The following is an 18,819-nucleotide window of genomic DNA, read 5'->3' as shown; positions in this document are numbered from 1 at the left end:
GTCGATTATACATTTCTCTCCCAAGATGCTGCCTGCCACGCTCAGTCAGTCCAGCATCACGTTTCTGACTCGAGATTCCAGCATCTGCAGTCTCTTGTGCCTCTCTTTTCAGAACTTGTCCCTTTCAGTCCCGCCTCAGACTGAACCAGGCTCTTCACTCCGGCTGCATTTCTGTTCTGCTTCTTTTTTTAGCCCATCACACCTACCGGGGCATAGGCCCCCACCAGCATCTTGCCAGAGTCCCCTGTCCAGGGCGAAGGTTGATCGGCCCTGTGGCTTCTCCTTTCATCACATGACTTCAATCATCTTCCGGGAAGGTCCTTCCGATCCCAGGGATGGGGCCTTTGGAGGATCGTTTGACATTTCTGTGCACTGCCATTTTTCGGGATGGGAGGTTAGAAGCCCCATGCCCAACGCCCCTCCTTTCGCAGCCGGTCTTAGGCAGTCCATGGCCGAGTTTTTATTTCTGTTCAGACCTGTTTAGTGTGTTGCTGATCTCACCCTGTGATGGAAATTACCACTATTACTTCCAAGTGAACACCTCCAACAGCAGAATGTTCATTCCCTGAGACTGCAGCGCGTGTAGTGGACAATCGCGGTACTGCAGGGGATCGGCAGCTCCCCGAAAGCGAAAGCGTTCTGAATCAGGAAGTGCTGGGAGTTAACATGGCTTCGAAAGCACCGGCCGAGAGTTGGACCGAGGAGGTAATTTGTGCCATCTGCCTGCAGTTCTTCACCGATCCGGTTATACTGGAGTGCGGGCACAACTTCTGTCGCTCTTGTATCACACAGTATTGGGAAAGGGAGGAGAGAAACTCCTGCCCGGAATGTAGAGAGGTGTTTGCTGACCGCACCCTCAGGGTCAATCGGGCCTTAGTAAATCTGGCTGAAAAAGCTCGAAATCTAAACCTGAATCCAAAAGGGAAGGAAAGTAAACTTCACTGCGAGGAACATGAGGAAGAACTGAAGCTGTTTTGTGAAACGGACAAGACACTGATCTGTCTGATCTGTGCAGTTGCGCAGGAACACAGAGAGCACCGCTTCATGCCGATTAAAGAAGCTGTTAACAACTACAAGGTAAAACTAATCCGAATTTGATATTCACCCCATCCTCCTTTGTCCTGTCCTACTCAGCACAGGTACATCTTTCCCTCCCACAGCCCACCCCAACCCACTCCCAACAGCTCTCCGCACTCTACGTAACTCACTTATCCACTCGCTCCGACCCACTGATCTCCCTCCTGGCATTGATTCCTGAAAGCGGGACAAGCGTTACACCTGACTCCAACACCTCCTCCCTCGTCACCATTCAGGGTTCAAACAGCCCCAGTTCCTCCCATTTCTTCCATGGTCGATTCCCCTCTCCTATCAGAATACTCCTTCAGCTCTTTTCCTCTTCCACCTGTCCCCTCTCAGCTTTTCACTTCATCACCCTCCCCCACGATCCCCCTCACGTTGTCTCACCTTCACCTGCCAGTTGGTTCTCATCCCTAACCTTTTTATTCTGGCTTTTGCCCCATTCCTTCCCAGTCCCAATGAAGGGTCACATCCCGAAACACCGACTGTTTATTTCCCCTGCGTCGATGCTGCCTGACTCACTGAGTTCCTCCGGCATTTTGTGCGATAATCGTGTTTGATCACCTGTTTCTTTTGTTGTATCTTTGTTTCTATTTCCTTCGCTCTCTGACTTCCAGGATCAGCTAAAATCTTCCTTAGACTCTCTCACAAAAAAGAAATCAGACTTCCAGGAAAAGGAGCAGCAACAGAAAGAGAAGATTTCCAGAGTTCGGGTGAGGATTCCTGAGCGGAATTTCTGATATTAATGGATAGTTTTGCTCACTTTAATGCAGAATAGCAGAGTATCGCAGCTCCCGTGACCCGGGTTCGATCCTGACCTCTGGTGCTGACTATGTGGAGTTTGCAAGTTTCCCCCCATGATCAGGACAGTTTCAGACACATCCCAAGGACAGGCTGGAAAAATGGTTAATTACAATTAACCCCGTGAAGTTTGGGAATGCTGTATGTGAATCACGTGGGAGTTAATGGGTCAATGAGGGAAATAGGTTTCAGGAAATTGTGAGGGAACGGGGTTGACGGGAATGCTCTGAGAACTAGCATGGATTTCAATGGACCGAATGGTCACCTTAATGTCATATGGAAATAGAACACAGCAATACAGTAAATTTATCTTCAGCTTTTATTCGACAGAAACAGTCACACAGCGTTCAGACCCACATCACATCCCAGTTTGCTGAACTGCGCCAGATTATCACTGAGAAAGAGCAAAGTTTACTCAGGGATCTCAGGGAAGAAGAGAAGAGGATTCTCAATCCAATGGAGAAAAATCTTTGTGAGATTCAAAAGAATATAAGGATAATTCAGGAGGAAATCACTAAGTTAAAGGAACAGATGGATCAAAAAGACAGTGTGATATTTCTCAAGGTGAGGGATTTTATTTCAATTTATTTCTGTCAAAGGACACTAAATGAACAGTGGAATATTTGAAGTAAACAGTGGCCATTTCTAACAAATTAGTTGCCGCTGCTGGCGACCTCGCACAGATTGTTATACTTGTAAGTTGCACCTCCCGATCACTCCAATAATCATGTTCCAAAATGTCGAAGATATATATTCGATCCTTCAGTAGCAACATACAATCTTGAAGTGATGAAACTTAAGCGTTATTAATAGTAAATTAAACTGCAAAGAATTGGTCAACAAAAGGTATGACATCCATCTGTCCGCAGCTCAAAACAGCCCAGAACGAAGTACCAATACCTCACCTTTTCCTTTTACCACACCCCACTCACGTGACTAGTTACCATAATAACCATGTAACTCAGAATACAATGCAGACAGAAAACAGATCCGTTGCTCTTACATACAACATTTACAAATGGCAGTAAACTGTCTCACCAGACAATTGATACAACTATTCAGTGCTGCTATTGTCCCAAAACTGGACTTCCACAAGTTCTGTATATCCAAGGACAGAGTCCAATCTTCTCTGAAATAATTTACTCTGATTATAATGCAGAGCTGCTGATTGTGTCTTTGATTATCACATTAAATATTCTCTAAATCTCACATTGACACACAGTTCCAGTCACAGACTGTGAGTGTGTCTGGTGCGGTGGGTGTGAGGGTCTCTCTGTCAATCACTGAGAACAAAGAATGTGACCCACACATCAGATTTATCCGCCATATCTGGTTTCCGTCAGATTACAAAAACATTCACAGACTCTTTACTTTTTCAGATAAGTTTCACATGGGATTCTATCCCATTTTCCATCATTTACAGGCCATTCTGTCCATATTCTGCTATCAATTTCCCTGCTTCACAAGCCTCCTCCCACCTACCCACCACACCCAGCGACAGTGCTCTGATCTCCACGGTCCCTCATCTGTTTATCTAGTTTACCCGTGACATTCAATCTCTGCTGTTCCACTTCAACCACTCCTGTGCCAGTGAGTTCCACATCCTCTTCACTAAATTTCTTATCGGATTCATTATCAAATCCATCACTGATTTGAATTCCTCCATCTCATCATTCTAACACCTTGTCCAGATAAAAAATCACAACCTGTCCTGTCTTCCTTGCAAGTTTCATCCTCTCAGTAATGGCCTAGCTTTCAGAAACCTTTCCTGTAATTTAACCCCTGGTTCTGTATTGTTTGTGTGTGTGACTGGCTGCAGGAGTGGGAATTTTCAACACCTTGTAATGATAAAGATGAAATTCAGGATGTCGACAGTCTCGGTCTATTCAGATTTGTGTTTTATTCCTTTCAGGAGGAAGCTCGTCAGAACAGGAGGTAGGACCTGCTCTTTACCAAAACCCTGTATGGATTTGTAAAATCATTCAAATTTGCAGTTTATAACCAGCAGTTTGATATTTACAGGATTAATGATGATATCCAGGAATTGAAAGTGACAGATGAGACCCTACCAATTGAAAAATTCGATCACCTCTATTTGTTCAACACAATGCTGAGAGAAACACTTGATGCCAATTATCGAGGTAAAACTTACAAAGATTCATTATTCATTGTTTATAAGACACAATTAGGTTCTAATTCAAAGGAAAGATTAGCTGTAATTATGGACTGAAGGGGAATTGAAGTTTATTGCACATCAACCCCACTGACTGGGAGGCATCACAGTCACATGGTCAGCTGGAGATGTCAGACCCCTGAACACACCAGCACAGGGTGACAATACAACCAATACACGGGACTGGCAGATGAACCACTGGATCCTGATCCCAGGCCACTGCACTAACACGCCAAGACATGAGTTTGAATCCTACCACAGGAGCTGCAAAATTAATACTGATTTTATGATATTGTAGGGTGTGAAAGCAAATAACACCATAACACACACAGACCATCAGAGTGTGACACACGGTCAAAGAGACAGGTCAAAATTCCTATTCCAGAATGAAATCTGCCGTCCTTACCCAGTCTGTCTGTTCTGTGCACTGAGCTGCCCTCTGACGTGACGTCACATCAACAGTTCACAGACAGACTCCGGGGTGAGATTCCTCAGGAGGATGATCTGGGAGGGTTTGACAGATGTTGAACCCACGGCCCACTTCATCCATCTGCAAGTCTATGATGTCTTCTTGAGCATGTCCTGTTTGTGAGTGTTTCTCCCATATCCCTCTGTGTAATGTCTAAATGTATTTTAAAATATTTTAATTACACATGTTTCTACAGCTTCCACTGACAGCAAATTCTCTACTCTTATGTCCCGGGTAAGAAGATTATGTCCTTTTATGTCTAGGCCTCTTATGGTTTTATAGAGTTGAATAACTGAACATCCAACACTACAGGGAATTAGCCCGAGCACATCCAGTCTGTCTCTTTTTAACCCAAGCATTCCAGACCTTGTAACACCACCCTCTCCACTCTGAAGCTTCCTGTCCAGTGTAATCATACCCCTCCCAGATCGGGGCAGCAGAAATGCAGACAATACCCCCAGTGTCGTCTATCATCCACATCAAAGACCTTGCTTAAGTTCCTGTGGACAGTGTCGAATAGGCTGATGAATACAGGACTGAAGGTGTTATATTTGAATACTCCAGTATACGGAATAAGGTAGATGATGTTGTAGCACAGGTAGAAATTGGCAGGTATAACGTTGTTGGCGTCACTGAGTTGTGGCTGAAAGGAGATGCTGGCTTGAAGCCCAACATCCAAGGATACACCTTGTATTCAAAGGACAGGCAGGTAGGCAGAGGGGATGGGGAGGCTCTGTTGTAAAAAATGAAATCAAATCCTTAGAAAGAGGTGACATCTGTTTGGAAGATGTAGAATCTTTGTGGGTACTGGCGCTACAGCATCAGTAAGAAACGGTAAGGGTAAAAAGACCCTGATGCGAGTTATATACAGGCCTGCAAATAGTGACCTGGGTACAAAATGGATACAAACTATACCAGGAGCTGAAAAGTGCAGGGTGAAAGTAGGAATGGGGAATTTCAATATGCAGGTAGATTGAGAAAATCAGGTTGGTGCTGCATCCCAAGAGAGGGAATTTGTAGAATGCCCCCGAGATGGCTTTTTCGAACAGCTTGTGGTTGAGCCCAATGGGAGAAAAGGCAATTCGGGAGTGGGATTTGTATAATGAACTAGATATGTTTAGGGAGCTTAAGGTTAAATAACCCTACAGAAACAGTGATATTGAAATGATAGAATTTACGCCGCAGTTTGAGAGGGAGAAGATAAAGTCAGATGTATCAGTATCAGAGTGGAGTAACGGGAATGACAGAGGCATGAGGGAGGAGCTAACCAAAGTAGGTTGGAAGTGGACAAGAACAGGGACGATGGCAGAACAGCAACGGTTGGAGTTTCTGGGGGCAATTCGGAAGGCACGGGATAGACACGTCCCGAATATGAACAAGTATTCCAAAGGGAGGATGAGGTAACTGTGTTTGACACGGGAAGTCACAGACAGCATAAAAGCGAAAGAGAGGGCATACAATGTTGGAAAAATTAGCAGGATGTTGGAGAATAGAGACGGTTTTGATAACCAAAAGAAAGTAATAAAAATGCAATAAGAAGAGAAACGATAAGATATGAGGGAAAACAAGCCAACAATGAAAAAGAGAACACAAAATGTAAAGAGTAAAAGCCAGGTGAGAGTGGCTATTGGACCCGAAGAAAATGAGGCCGGAGAGGTAGGAATGGGAGACAGAGACATGACAGTGGTACTTATTTAGTATTTTGTGTCAATCCTCACTGGAAGATACTGTACAAGAAGTTTGTCAGAAAAGTGAGTGTCAGTGCACAGAAATGAGTGTTGTTGCTATTACTAAGGAGAAAATACGTGGGAAGATGAAAGGTCTGAAGGTAAATAAATCACCTGAACCAGTTGGACTACACCGGTGTGTTCGGAAGGAGGCAGCAGAAGAGAATGTGGAGGCATTAGTAATGATCTTTCAAGAATCACTAGGTTCTGGATCACTCAAGACGACTGGAAAACTGCAAAGGTCACTTCGCTCTTTAAGAAGGGAGAACAGGTGAGGAAAAGAAATTATTGGTGTGTTAGTCTGGATGTGGTGTGACTGGGGAGATGTTGGAGTCCAGTATTAAGGACGAGCTTTTGGGTACATGGAGGCACATGATAAAATAGACCAAAGACAGCAGGGATTCCTTTCAGAGGAAATCTTGCCGGACAAATCTGTTGGAATACTCCGAGGAGCACAAAGCCAAGATAAACAAAGAAAGATTTCAAACAGAATTGATGCCTTTGTGGCCAGGTTTCCAGAGGATATGAAAAAGGTGAATGGGCAAGTCGTGCTGTGGAAGACAGATCAGGAAAATGGGCAAAGAAGCGATAGATGGATTATCGAGTAGGGAAGTCACACGTGCATTTGGTAGAAGGAATAAGGGCATGGATGATTTTGTAAGCAGGGAGAAAATTAAAAATTCTGAGGTGCAAAGGGACTTGGGTGTCCTTGTGCAGGATTCCCTAAAGGTTAACTTTTACTTTGAGTCAGTGGTAAGATTGGCAAACTCAATGTTAACATTCATTTCGACATAATTAGAATGCAGGAGCAAGGGTGTAATGCTGATGTTTTATAAGGTATTTGTCAGACCACTCTTGGAGTATTGTGAGCAGCTTTGGCTCCCTTATATAGGACAAGATGTGCTGGCATTGGAGAGACTCACGAGAATGATTCCCTGAATGAAAGGGTTAACATATGAGGAGTGTTTGGTGGCTCTGGGCCTGTACTCACTGGAGTTTAGAAGAATGGCTGATTTATTATCCCCCTCAACAAGATTCTTCTACCTCCTCCCCATAACTTTTGACACCCTGACTAATGAAGAACCGATTAACTTCAGCTTCAAATATGAAACACCAGAAAATCTGCAGATGCTGTTCCCCAAGCAACACAGGTCCTGATGAATGGACTCGGCCTGATCTCTCTGAAACCTGTCTGGAGAGAGTTGATGTCGGGAGGATGTTTCCTATAGTGGGTGGGTCGAGAACAGAAGGCACAGCCTCCGATTAGATAATGTCCATTTAGAATAGAGATGAGAAGGAATTCGTTCAGCCACAGGATAGTGAATCTGCCACAGGCATCTGTGGGGGCCAAATAATTAATTATATTTAAAGCGGAGCAGCACACACAAAATGCTGGAGGAACTCAGCAGGCCAGGAAGCATCTATGGAAAAGAGTAAACAATCGACCGTTCGGACTGAAACTCTTCATCAGGACCTGTGTTTCTTAAGGGTCCCTGAAAATTCCTCCCCTTTCCTCTTGAGGGGCTGCAGGTGATGAGGTTGTGGGAAAGGGGACAAAGGGATCCTCATCTCCACCTTTGACCCCCGTCACCTTCTCATTAGGTCTACACACACAGTTCACCCACAGGATTTCCACCCCTCTCTCAGCAGGTTCTGGTTCAATCTGCCGTTTATCTCTCCGCTGCTGGTTCCCATTATCAACTCTTTCACTGTCTCGAACCTTCACACACCCCCACTCCACACTTCACACTCACAAATGAATGTTAACATTGAATGAAGGGCCTGTTCCTGTGCTGTACTGTTCCATGTTCTCTGTTCCCTGTTCAGAAGAATGACGGGAGATCTCAGGGAAACATGAAATTATTTCAGGGCTCAACAGGCAGGATACAGGGAGGATGTTTCCCCATCTGAGAAGTCAAGGATCAGGGGTCACTGTCTGTTTGGGATTCTCAACACGGGGTGGGTGGTGGTGTCTCAGTTATTCAGTTCACTTAAAGTCACAAAGCCCTTCACCGTACAGCATAGAAATGTGCCCTTCAACCCATCATATCTGTGCTGACAGATTTACCCATCTAAATTCATCCCATTGGCCAGCATTAGGTCAATCTCCTTCTGTGCCTTGCCTGTTGAAGTGTCTGTCCAAGTGTCTCCTAAACACAGAGCACTGGAGGCCTGTGACCTGCAGAGGTCGGTGCTGGGGCCGCGGTTGTTTGTCATTCATATTAATGATTTGTATGATAGTGTAGGTGACATCGTTAGTAGGTTTGCCTATGACACTAAAATTCATGGTATAGTGGACAGGGAAGAGGGTTATTTCTGTTTACACCAGGTCCTTGATCAACTGTAGAGTGGGTTTTAAAATTGTTTTAACAATGTTTTAAAATTCACCTCGGCAGGTCCGCGGATAAGAAAGATGGCAAGGAATAATAGACAAATGGGACTTGCTCATTAAAGTAAATTGGTCGACACGAACAAGTTGAGTCGAAGAAACAATGTGACCTCCTGTTTAAATCCATTCACTCACCCCCTTCTCATCCTAATCCACCCCTTTCCCGCACTCGTTTGCTGTCTATTTCTGTTCTTGAGGGAAGATGTCGACCTGAAACGTAGACTGTCCATCTCTCTCCACACCTCCTGCCTGACCCGCTCGGTTCCTCCAGCATTTTGTGTCTGTTTGACCGGGAAATCTCTGCTCTCCGTCCAGTGGAAACCCTTGGGGAGACATTAGTTGTCCATCCGCTTTCGTCGGGACAAACCACGGGAAAGGTTCGTGTCGGCCACCCGACCGCGCCTTTGTCCCAGCGGCCTTTCCCACCGATCCCCAGGGCCGCGCTGCGCGTGTCTCCCCCCGATCCCCGGGGCCGCGCTGCCCGAGTCTGCCCCGATCCCCGGGGCCGTGCTGCCCGAGTCTCCCCCCGATCCCCGGGGACTCTCTAATTCTCTGCTTCTCCCCCCAGTCCGTGTCACCCTGGATGTGGAAACGGCGAATCCGTGTCTCAAGGTGTCTGAGGATCGGAAGAGTGTGAGACGGACCTGGACCTGGACCTGGAGGAATCTCCCTAATACCGGGAAGAGATTCACATTCTGGACTTGTGTACTGGGATCGGAGGGATTCACATTGGGAAGACATTACTGGGAGGTGGAGGTGGTGGGGAATCGGCGCTGGTGTCTGGGAGTCGCCGCAGAGTCTGTGGAGAGGAAGGGACGGGTCCGACTGAGTCCAGAGACCGGATTCTGGGTCATCGGGCGGGATGATGACGTGTTACATCGGGATTGTGACGTATTTCGCCCCTCCCCTGGGCCCCGTCTCCCTGCCGGTTCCATCCCCGGGAGGGTAGGAGTTTATCTCAGTTACCAGTCCGGGACAGTTTCATTTTACAACGCGGAGACCAAGTCCCATCTCCACACCTTCACTGGGAATAAATTCACGGGGAAACTTTATCCTTTCTTCTGGCCTCGGGATGGAAACCAGAGTCTGAGAATCTGCTCCGGTTCCGCTCCGGGTCTGTAAACGGGTCGGGTCCCGGGACCGGCGTCAGGAGTAAAATCCCTGTAAATAGAAATGTGCAGAGAGTGAAATAATCATGAGATGAGAATTATCGATCCGTTAATTTTAACTCGTTCACCGCATCCGTCAACCGAACAGAAACACCGGGGATTCAGCAGCAGCCGCGGGCGGCGGGTCCTGAGCTCCCCCGGGTCCTAAAGTCACCCGCACTCAGCCAGGTTAAATGGGACAGGTCGGGGTGGTGCTGACTGGGAGAGGTGGGGTTAGGGTGAATCTTTGTCAGACCATAACACACGGGAGCATGATTAGGCCGTTCAGCCCACCGACTCTGCTCCAGCATTCCATCATGGCTGATCCCGGACCCTACTCAACCTCATACACCTGCCTTCTCACCATGTCCTTTGATGGTCTGATCGATCAGGAAATAATCAACTTCCGCCTTAAATATACCCACAGACAGCCTCCACCGCAGTCTGTGATAGAGTATTCCACAGGGTCACTACTGTCTGGCTAAAAATATTCCTCCTGACCTCTGTTCAAAAGATCGCCCCTCAATGTTGAGACTGTGTCCTCTAGTCTGGATATCCCCACCACATGAAACAACCTCTCCACATCCACCCTATCTAGTCCTTTCAACACTCGGTAGGTTTCAATGAGACTCCCACTTCCTTTCTGAGATATGGGACCCAAAACGTTGACAAAACTCCAAGTACGGCCTAACTTGTGTCTTATAAAGGCTCAGCATTTTCTCCTTGCTTAAATTTTCTATTCCTCTTCAAAGAAAAGCCAGCATTGTATTCCCCTTCTTTACCACAGACTCAAGATGTGAAATAACTTTCTGGAACTCTTGCAGGAGAACTCCTAAGGCCCCTGCACCTGTGAATTTTCTGTCTATTTAAATAATGCTGAGCAATATTATTCATTGGACCAAAATGCATGATCAGATATTTCCCGACACTGTATTTAATCTGCCACGTTTTATACTATTGGCTAGTTTGCCTCATATTTCATCTTTAACATTCTTATCACTTTTTAGTTGCCTTCTGTTGGATTTTCAAAGCATCCAATAATCCAGCATCCCACTCACTTTTGCTACCTTATGTTCCATTTCCTCAGGTTTTACACAGTCCTAAACTTCCCTGGTCAGCCACGGGTCCCTACCCCCGCCAGTTGAGAACTTCTTCTGTGTGCCAAACATACGCTAATACAATTTAAATTAGTGCATAGGCCCCAATGTCTAAAGATAAATTAGCCCATTTTTATTCCTATCTAAACCCTATTTGTGACCGATGTCACTCTGAGGTGGCTTCCTTGTTTTGGTCCTGTCCTCTTTTGGAAAGATTCTGGAAAGGTATTTTTGATATTATTTCAACAGTTTTGCGTTTTGATTTACAATCTCATCCTATTCCAGCAATTGTTGGTTTGCCAATGATAGAATATAGACTTTTATCCTCGTTAGCCTGTCAGATGATCGCATTTGTTTCTTTAAAGGCCAGAAGATCTATTTTATTGAACTGGAAGGAGACCAAACCTCCTACCACATTTCAATGTTTTTCTCAAACTACATCACTCCCAGAACTCAATAAAGTTTTTCCCTGAAAACTATCTACCCCACAAAGATTGTACTGAGAATGCAACTGATTTTTCAGCCTCATACGCTTCACACTGAAATAGTATGTGTTTAACAGTTTCATAATGTCAAAATGTACATGACACAGAATGAAGTTTTCCAATTAGATACAAGGTATAATTAAGCATAGCGTGGGCAATTCTAAGTTGTGTCAATATAATTCCTTTGCTTCTTGTTTTAAGGCCTTCTTCTATAAACCCAACAGGTTTATGTATTCTGTAAAGGTGTCTGTCCTTATGTCTATTGTCCTACAAGTCTGCCATAAGCCATTAATTCTTAACCCTTAGCTTCTGATTTGCTAAGTGGAAGGTCTATATCCACAGTTGAACTTTTAACAGGGTTTTTTGTTTTTTTTTTTTTTTTTTTGCTAACCAGTCAGCCTGATCATTTCCCTCAACAGTGCGATGTGCAGGATCCATAATGTGCAGACATATGAAACAAACGTTGTATATGAAATACTGTTTGATGAGTTTCTAACAGCAAATCTGACCTACTGCTAGAATGACCTTTTAAAAGTCTTATCAAAACGGAAAACGATTCTGAACAAATTACAAATTTGCATGGACCAATTTCCTCCACCCACTGTAAGCCTAAAAGGATGACAATGAATTATGCTTCATTTACTGATTAGTGGCTGGCAAGTCATTTCTTTATCAGAACCTGCAATTCAGACACAAAGAAAACAGCTACACCAACATTCCCAGTTAAATTATTATTTCATCCATCTGTACAAATGGTTACCATATGATAATAACCTTCATTAATATACCGATGAACCAGCAGACTCTCAGGCAGAACATAATCCTATTGTGTTACCTAAAATCAACTGAAGTCATTGGAAAAACAAGGTGGTGCTACAGAGAAAGCTACAGTGGGAGATGTTGTATCATCCAATACACCCATATTCCCGGCTTGATAAGAACCCAGCCACCCAACACTAAAAACATTCTTCTTGTGATGTTCCCAACAGTCCTCTAGCACACCTCTAACATGATGATATTTCCTTACCTCTCAAATTAATCCAGTATGTTAACAGCAACTTCACCCTCTGTCATTCTGAGGGCAATTGTCCCATTTCAACCAGTAAAGCTGAAACAGGAGACGACCTTACTGCACCACAACACAATCTTAAAGCCTGTGCTGGTATCACATCCAAACAGAATAAAGTTGAAGATGAAGCTGATCCTTAAGCCACACAGCCAGAATCAAGAACAGATCGAATTAAACAAATATAAACAATCAACAAAGATTTTCATGTTGCACCCCAGAATACCCACACATATCAATTATTTTACTGATATGATGCTTCCATGTCAGTTTATTATCCATCTGCATGCCTGGAAAACTTACCAATGACTATTTCTCAAGAGTTTAATCATATAATTTCAAATCATGTGCAGGTCTATTAATCCTGTTTGTAAAACACATAACGTGTTTTAGCAACTGAGAGCTTAAAATCTTTATCCATTTCCCCACTGTTTGACCTATTAATTGTAAATCGCATCCTATTTACAGAAACATTGAAATACCACCTCTAATGTATAAAGTTACATCATCTGCATATAGTGATTTACCCACCAGAGTACCATCCTCAGAGAAAATAACATTAATGATAATATTAAATAATGAAGGGCTACAAATACTGCCTTGTGGGATCCCATTCTCTATCTCGTAGAAACACAAACATAACATGCCCACCCATTCCTGCACAGCCCGTCCAAATAAAAAACTCAGATAAATTATGCAATCTACACTCATTCCTAATCTCCAAAATTTAATCAAAAGTCCTTCGGTCCATAACATATCATATGTGGTAACAATAGCAAATAATACAGCTATTACAACATCTTTATTTAACTGTGCTTTCCTAATATCATCTTCCAAATCTAAAACTGAATCTAATGTTATTCTCCCCTTCCAAAATCCACTCTGATAAAATGCTATATCATCTCTCTTTTCCAAAATATAACTCAAGCACTCGATTACTATACATTCCATCAGCTTACATGAATGAGACATTAACGATATAGGCCCAAAACGAGAAGGATCAGACTGGGATCTCCCAGGTTTCAGAACAGGCACAATTGCTGCCATATTCCATGAGGGAGGAAGATCGCCTCATCTCCAAACAGAATTCAAACATTTAATATTTGCACGAGAGAGAATTACAATTACATATATCACCATTCCCTGGGGCGCCTGACCTGAATTAATAATAGACTTCTTAAATTTCTACAAAGAAAACTCTACATCAGTGATACTATGACTGGCTTCCAACACATCAGGGTATTTATTTACTGAAAAACATATCCCTACATTGTTTAACTTCTTCACTTAAATGGTCTTGATTTTGAATGACAGCAAATGACCCAGCCAGTAACACAACCTTCCCTGTTCCAGTCACAATCATTTGCCCTCATTAATCAACACTGGAATGATATGATCATTTCAAATCCCCGCATTTGCTTAACCACATCGCAAACATCTCCAAGTTTAATATCCCTTCCAATATTATCTCAATATAATTCCAGTAAATCACGGCCTTCCTCATCACGGCCTGTGCCCTTCTATTATTAATAGTGTTACTCGGAGACTGATGCATCATCACATAAAAACTTACATTTCTCCCAATTTGCTTTACCAAACACATTCAAATATATCGGCTGCCTGTCCGCGATATACAGTAAATCCAAACTCAAGCTCGTCAAGACAGGAAGGCTGACTGACGTTCATATTAACTAATCACCGTCTGAGTTCTCATTTGACCGACAGGCACTGTAGCCACTGACAGAAAGAGTTAGTGGCGGGTCTGAGCTACGATAGGCTGGTGGAAATCAGCCCCATGTTCGGCCCCTCCTCTTCCGCTCCATCGCCATGGCGAAGTTCAGCGAGTCGCTGCTGTCGATGGTTGCCGGACTCGGCGTTCACAAGGACGGGCGCGGTTCCCCTTCGTCGCCTCAGTCAGTCCGTTCCGGCAAAGCTTGCGGTGGCTGAGGAAAAACGTCTTTGCAGGGAGTGTACGAGGAGGCGAGGATATGACTACAACTCCCAGAAGGCCCCGCTGATTACAGACATTTACACCACACGCTGCCCCGCAAAGCTAACAGTATTGTGAGGGGCCCCACGCACCAGTGGCAGGTATTTCTGGCAATAATACAGAAGGTGCAGGGTCAGTTCATTCCAAAGAGGAAGAAAGATCCGAAGGGGAGTAAGGGCGACCGTGGCTGACAAGGGAAGTAAAGGACAGTATGAAAATAAAAGAGGAGAAGTATAACATAGCAAAAATGAGCGGGAAGCCGGAGGATTGGCAAACTTTTAAAGAGCAACAGAAGATAACTAAAAAGACAAAACGGGGAGAAAAGATGAGGTAAGCTAGCCAAGAATATAAAGGAGGATAGTAAAAGCTTCTTTAGGTATGTGAAGAGGAAAACATTGATAAAGACCAAAGTTGGGCCCTTGAAGACAGAAACGGGTGAATTTATTATGGGAACAAAGAAATGGCAGACGAGTTGAACAGGTACTTTGGATCTGACTTCACTGGGGAAGACACAATCTCCCAGATGTAATAATGGCCACAGGACCGAAAGTAACGGAGGAATTGAAGGACATTCACATTGGGCGGAAAATGGTGTTGGATAGACTGATGGGACTAAAGGGCGATAAATCCCCAGGGTCTGATGGTCTGCTTCCCAGAGTACTTAAGGAGGTGGCTCTAGAAATCGTGGACGCATTGGTAATTATTTTCCAATGTCTTATAGATTCAGGATCAGTTCCTGTGGATTGGAGGGTAGCTAATGTTATCGCACTTTTTAAGAAAGGAGGGAGACAGAAAACGGAATAAGAGACCAGTTAATCTGACATCAGTGGTGGGGAAGATGCTGGAGTCAATTATAAAAGATGAAATAGCAGCACATTTGGATAGCAGTAACAGGATCGGTCCGAGTCAGCATGGATTTACGAAGGGGAAATCATGCTTGACTAATCTTCTGGAATTTTTTGAGGATGTAACTATGAAAATGGACAAGGGAGAGCCAGTGGATGTAGTGTACCTGGACTTTCAGAAAGCCTTTGATAAGGTCCCACATAGGAGATTAGTGGACAAAATTAGAGCACATGGTATTGCTATGGGGGTAGGGTACTGACATGGATAGAAAATTGGTTGGCAGGCAGGAAACAAAGAGTAGGGATTAACTGGTCCTTTTCAGAATGGCAGGCAGTGACTGGTGGGGTACCGCAAAGCTCGGTGCTGGGACCGCAGCTATTTACAATATACATTAATGATTTAGATGAAGGGATTATAAGTAACATTAGCAATTTTCAGATGACACATTGCTGAGTGGCAGTGTGAAATGTGAGGAGGATGTTATGAGAATGCAGGGTGACTTGGACAGGTTGGGTGAATGGGCAGATGCATGGCAGATGCAATTTAATGTGGATAAATTTGAGGTTATCCACTTTGGTGGCAAGAACAGGAAGGCAGATTATGCTCTGAATGTTGTCAAGTTCGGAAAAAGGAAAGTACAACAAGATCTGGGTGTTCTTGTACATCAGTCACTGAAAGCAAGCATGCAGGACAGCAGGCAGTGAAGAAAGCTAATGGCATGTTGGCCTTCATAACAAGGGGAATTGAGTATAGGAGCAAAGAGGTTCTTCTGCAGTTGTACAGGGCCCCGGTGAGACCACACCTGGACTATTGTGAGCAGTTTTGGTCTCCAAATTTGAGGAAGGACATGCTTGCTGCTGAGGGAGTGCAGCGTAGATTCACAAAGTTAATTCCCGGTATGGCAGGACTGTCATATGTTGAAAGATTGGAGCGACTGGGCTTGTATACACTAGAATTTAGAAGGATGAGAGGGGATCTGATTGAAACATATAAGATTATTAAGGGATTGGACACAGTAGAGGCAGGAAACGTTCCCGATGTTGGGGGAGCACAGAACAGGGCCAAAGTTTAAGAATAAGGGGTAGGCCATTTAGAACGGGGTTGAGGAAAAACATTTTCACCCAGAGAGCTGTGGATCTGTGGAATGCTCTGCCCCTGAAGGCAGTGGAGGCCAATTCTCTGGATGCTTTCAAGAAAGAGTTAGGTAGAGCTGTTAATGATAGTGGAGTCAATGGATATGGGGAGAAGGCAGGAACGGGGTACTGATTGTGGCTGATTACCCATGATCACAGTGAATGGCAGTTCTGGCTCGAAGGGCCGAATGGCCTACTCCTGCACCTATTGTCTATTGCACCCCTCATACAAACTCTTCTTCCTCCCGCCATCTGGCAAAAGGTACCGAAGCATTCGGGCTCTCACGACTAGACTGTGCAACAGTTTCTTCCCCGAAGCCATCAGACTCCTCAATACTCAGAGTCTAGACTGACATCTACAACATTTATTATTATATTGTAATTTGTCCTCTGCTGCACCTATTGTCTTGTTTATTAATTATTGTACTGCCCTGCACTGTATTGTGCACTTTATATAGTGCTGTGCAGGGCTGTAGTCTAGTGCAGTTTTTATGTTGTTTTTCGTAGCCTCGTGTAGCCTTGTGCTGTTTCACACAGTCTAGTGTAGTTTTGTGTCGTTTCATGTAGCACCAGGGTCCTGGAGGAACGTGGTTTTGTTTCTACTGTGTATTGTACCAGCAGTTTATGGTCAAAATGACAATAAACTTGACTTGACGACTTGATGACACAAAAGTTGGGGGAGTTGTGGACAGTCTGCAGGGTTGTCAGAGATTACAGTGGGAAATAGGATGCAGAACTGGGCTGAGAAGTGGCAGATGGAGTTCAACCCAGATACGTGTGAAGTGGTTCGTTTAAGGAGACATTTATTCCCCACTTGCAGTACTGTGTTCAATTCTGGTCACCTCACTACAAAAAGAATGTGGATACGAAAGAGGGAGTGAAATGACTAACACGACGGGGCATAGTTTTAAGGTGCTTGGAAGTTGGTACAAGGGGGATGTCAGGGGTAGGTTTTTCACACAGAGAGTGGATGGTGTGTGGAATGCACTGCCAGCGACAGTGGTAGACCCAGATACAATAGGATATTGTAAGAGACTCTTAGATAGGTACATGGAGCTTAGAAAAATAGAGGGCTATACGATAGGGAAATCCTAGACAGTTTCTAGAGTACTTTACATAGTTGGTACAACATTGTGGGCCGAAGGGCCTGTAATGTGCTGTAGATTTCTATGTTCTATGTCAAAGGCAGGCAGAGGGATTAGTTTAAATGGACACCAGGACAGCATGGAAAGGTTGGGCCGAATGGCCTGTGTCAGTGCCGTAAGGGACGGGCTCTCTCCCAAACATCGACTCCATTCCCCCCAATAGATGCAGCCTGACTTGCCAAAGTTCTTGAAAAGTTGCTTTCAGTTCTGCTTAGCATTGTGTACAAAGGGTGTTTTGTGCTGGAAGACTGCAGAGGAGATTCATCATGATTGAGGGGGTTTGTGTCCATAAGACCATGAAACATAGGAGCAGAATTAGGCCAATCAGCCCATCGAGTCTGTTGTCTTTCTGTCATGGCTGATCCCGGATCACACTCAATTCCATACATCTGACCTCTCACCATATCCTTTGATGCCCTGACTGATCAGGAAACAATCAACTTCTGCCTTAAATATACCCACAGACTTGGCCTCTACCGCAGTCTGTGCAGAGCATTCCACAGATCCAATACTCCCTGGCTAATATGAAAAAAGAAAATCCGCTTAACCTCTGTTTGAAAAGGTGGCTCCTCATTTTGTAGATGTACCCTCTAGATCTTGATATCCCCGCCATCAGAAACATCCTCTCCACATCCACCTTATCTGATCCTTTCAGCATTCAGCAGGTTTCAATGAGACCTCCTCTGCATTCTTCAGAGTTCCAGGGTGTACATGCTCAAAGTTGCCAAATGCTCCTCATATGTTAACCCCTTCATTCCCAAAATCATCCTTCTGAACCTCCTTTGTACTCTCTCCAACGACAACACATCCTTTCTGAGATATGGGACACAACACTGTTGACAATACTCCTCGTGTGACCTGATTAGCGTTTCATAAAGGCTCAGCATTATCCCCTTGCGGTTATATTCATGGGACGAGATTGGACAGTATTGATCTGCAGAGGCAACTTGGAATCTGAGTTCATAACTCCCAGATAGTGGTTCCAGTGTTACGCAGCTATGTTGCCTTTGGAGAATTGCATTCTAATGTAGGAATAACGCGGAGGTTTTGGATGGTGATTAGAAGAGGCTTAACAGGATGCTGCCTGGATAAAGCAAGACTGGACAATCTCGGGAAATCTCCGGCAGAGGCTCAGGGAGGTCTGACAGACGTTTACAAGAATGTACCAGGCACAGACGGAGTGGGCAACTGGTATTTTTTTTTCTAAGGAGGAAATGTCCAATGCCAGTGGGCATGCACTTCAGGAAAAAGGGGAAAAACTACCTCACTGGTC

General features: G+C 44.4%; 2 protein-coding genes across 2 annotated transcripts in view; one reads left to right on the top strand and one right to left on the bottom strand.

Annotated features, from left to right (window-relative positions):
• Window positions 1-18,819, bottom strand: part of LOC140185252 (uncharacterized) — a 622,887-nt gene that overhangs the window by 328,951 nt on the left and 275,117 nt on the right. The window lies entirely within an intron of this gene.
• Window positions 667-11,715, top strand: LOC140185298 (zinc-binding protein A33-like). Its single transcript, XM_072238684.1, has 6 exons — window positions 667-1,077; window positions 1,695-1,790; window positions 2,209-2,442; window positions 3,791-3,813; window positions 3,901-4,019; window positions 9,205-11,715. Exons 1-6 carry the CDS (start codon window positions 667-669, stop codon window positions 9,756-9,758), a joined length of 1,437 nt encoding a protein of 478 aa, XP_072094785.1. The 3' UTR covers window positions 9,759-11,715.

This window comes from Mobula birostris, chromosome 20, assembly GCF_030028105.1.
Source record: "Mobula birostris isolate sMobBir1 chromosome 20, sMobBir1.hap1, whole genome shotgun sequence".
Lineage (NCBI taxonomy): Eukaryota > Metazoa > Chordata > Chondrichthyes > Myliobatiformes > Myliobatidae > Mobula > Mobula birostris.
This window is presented reverse-complemented; position numbering and strand designations above follow the sequence as displayed.

Excerpts from the sequence above, each read along its gene's own strand:
- LOC140185298 (XM_072238684.1), top strand. The coding sequence starts at position 667 with ATGGCTTCGAAAGCACCGGCCGAGAGTTGGACCGAGGAGGTAATTTGT. Across the intron at positions 1,791-2,208 it reads AGAAGATTTCCAGAGTTCGG|AAACAGTCACACAGCGTTCA; the intron begins GTGAGGATTCCT and ends TTTATTCGACAG. Across the intron at positions 4,020-9,204 it reads ACTTGATGCCAATTATCGAG|TCCGTGTCACCCTGGATGTG; the intron begins GTAAAACTTACA and ends TTCTCCCCCCAG.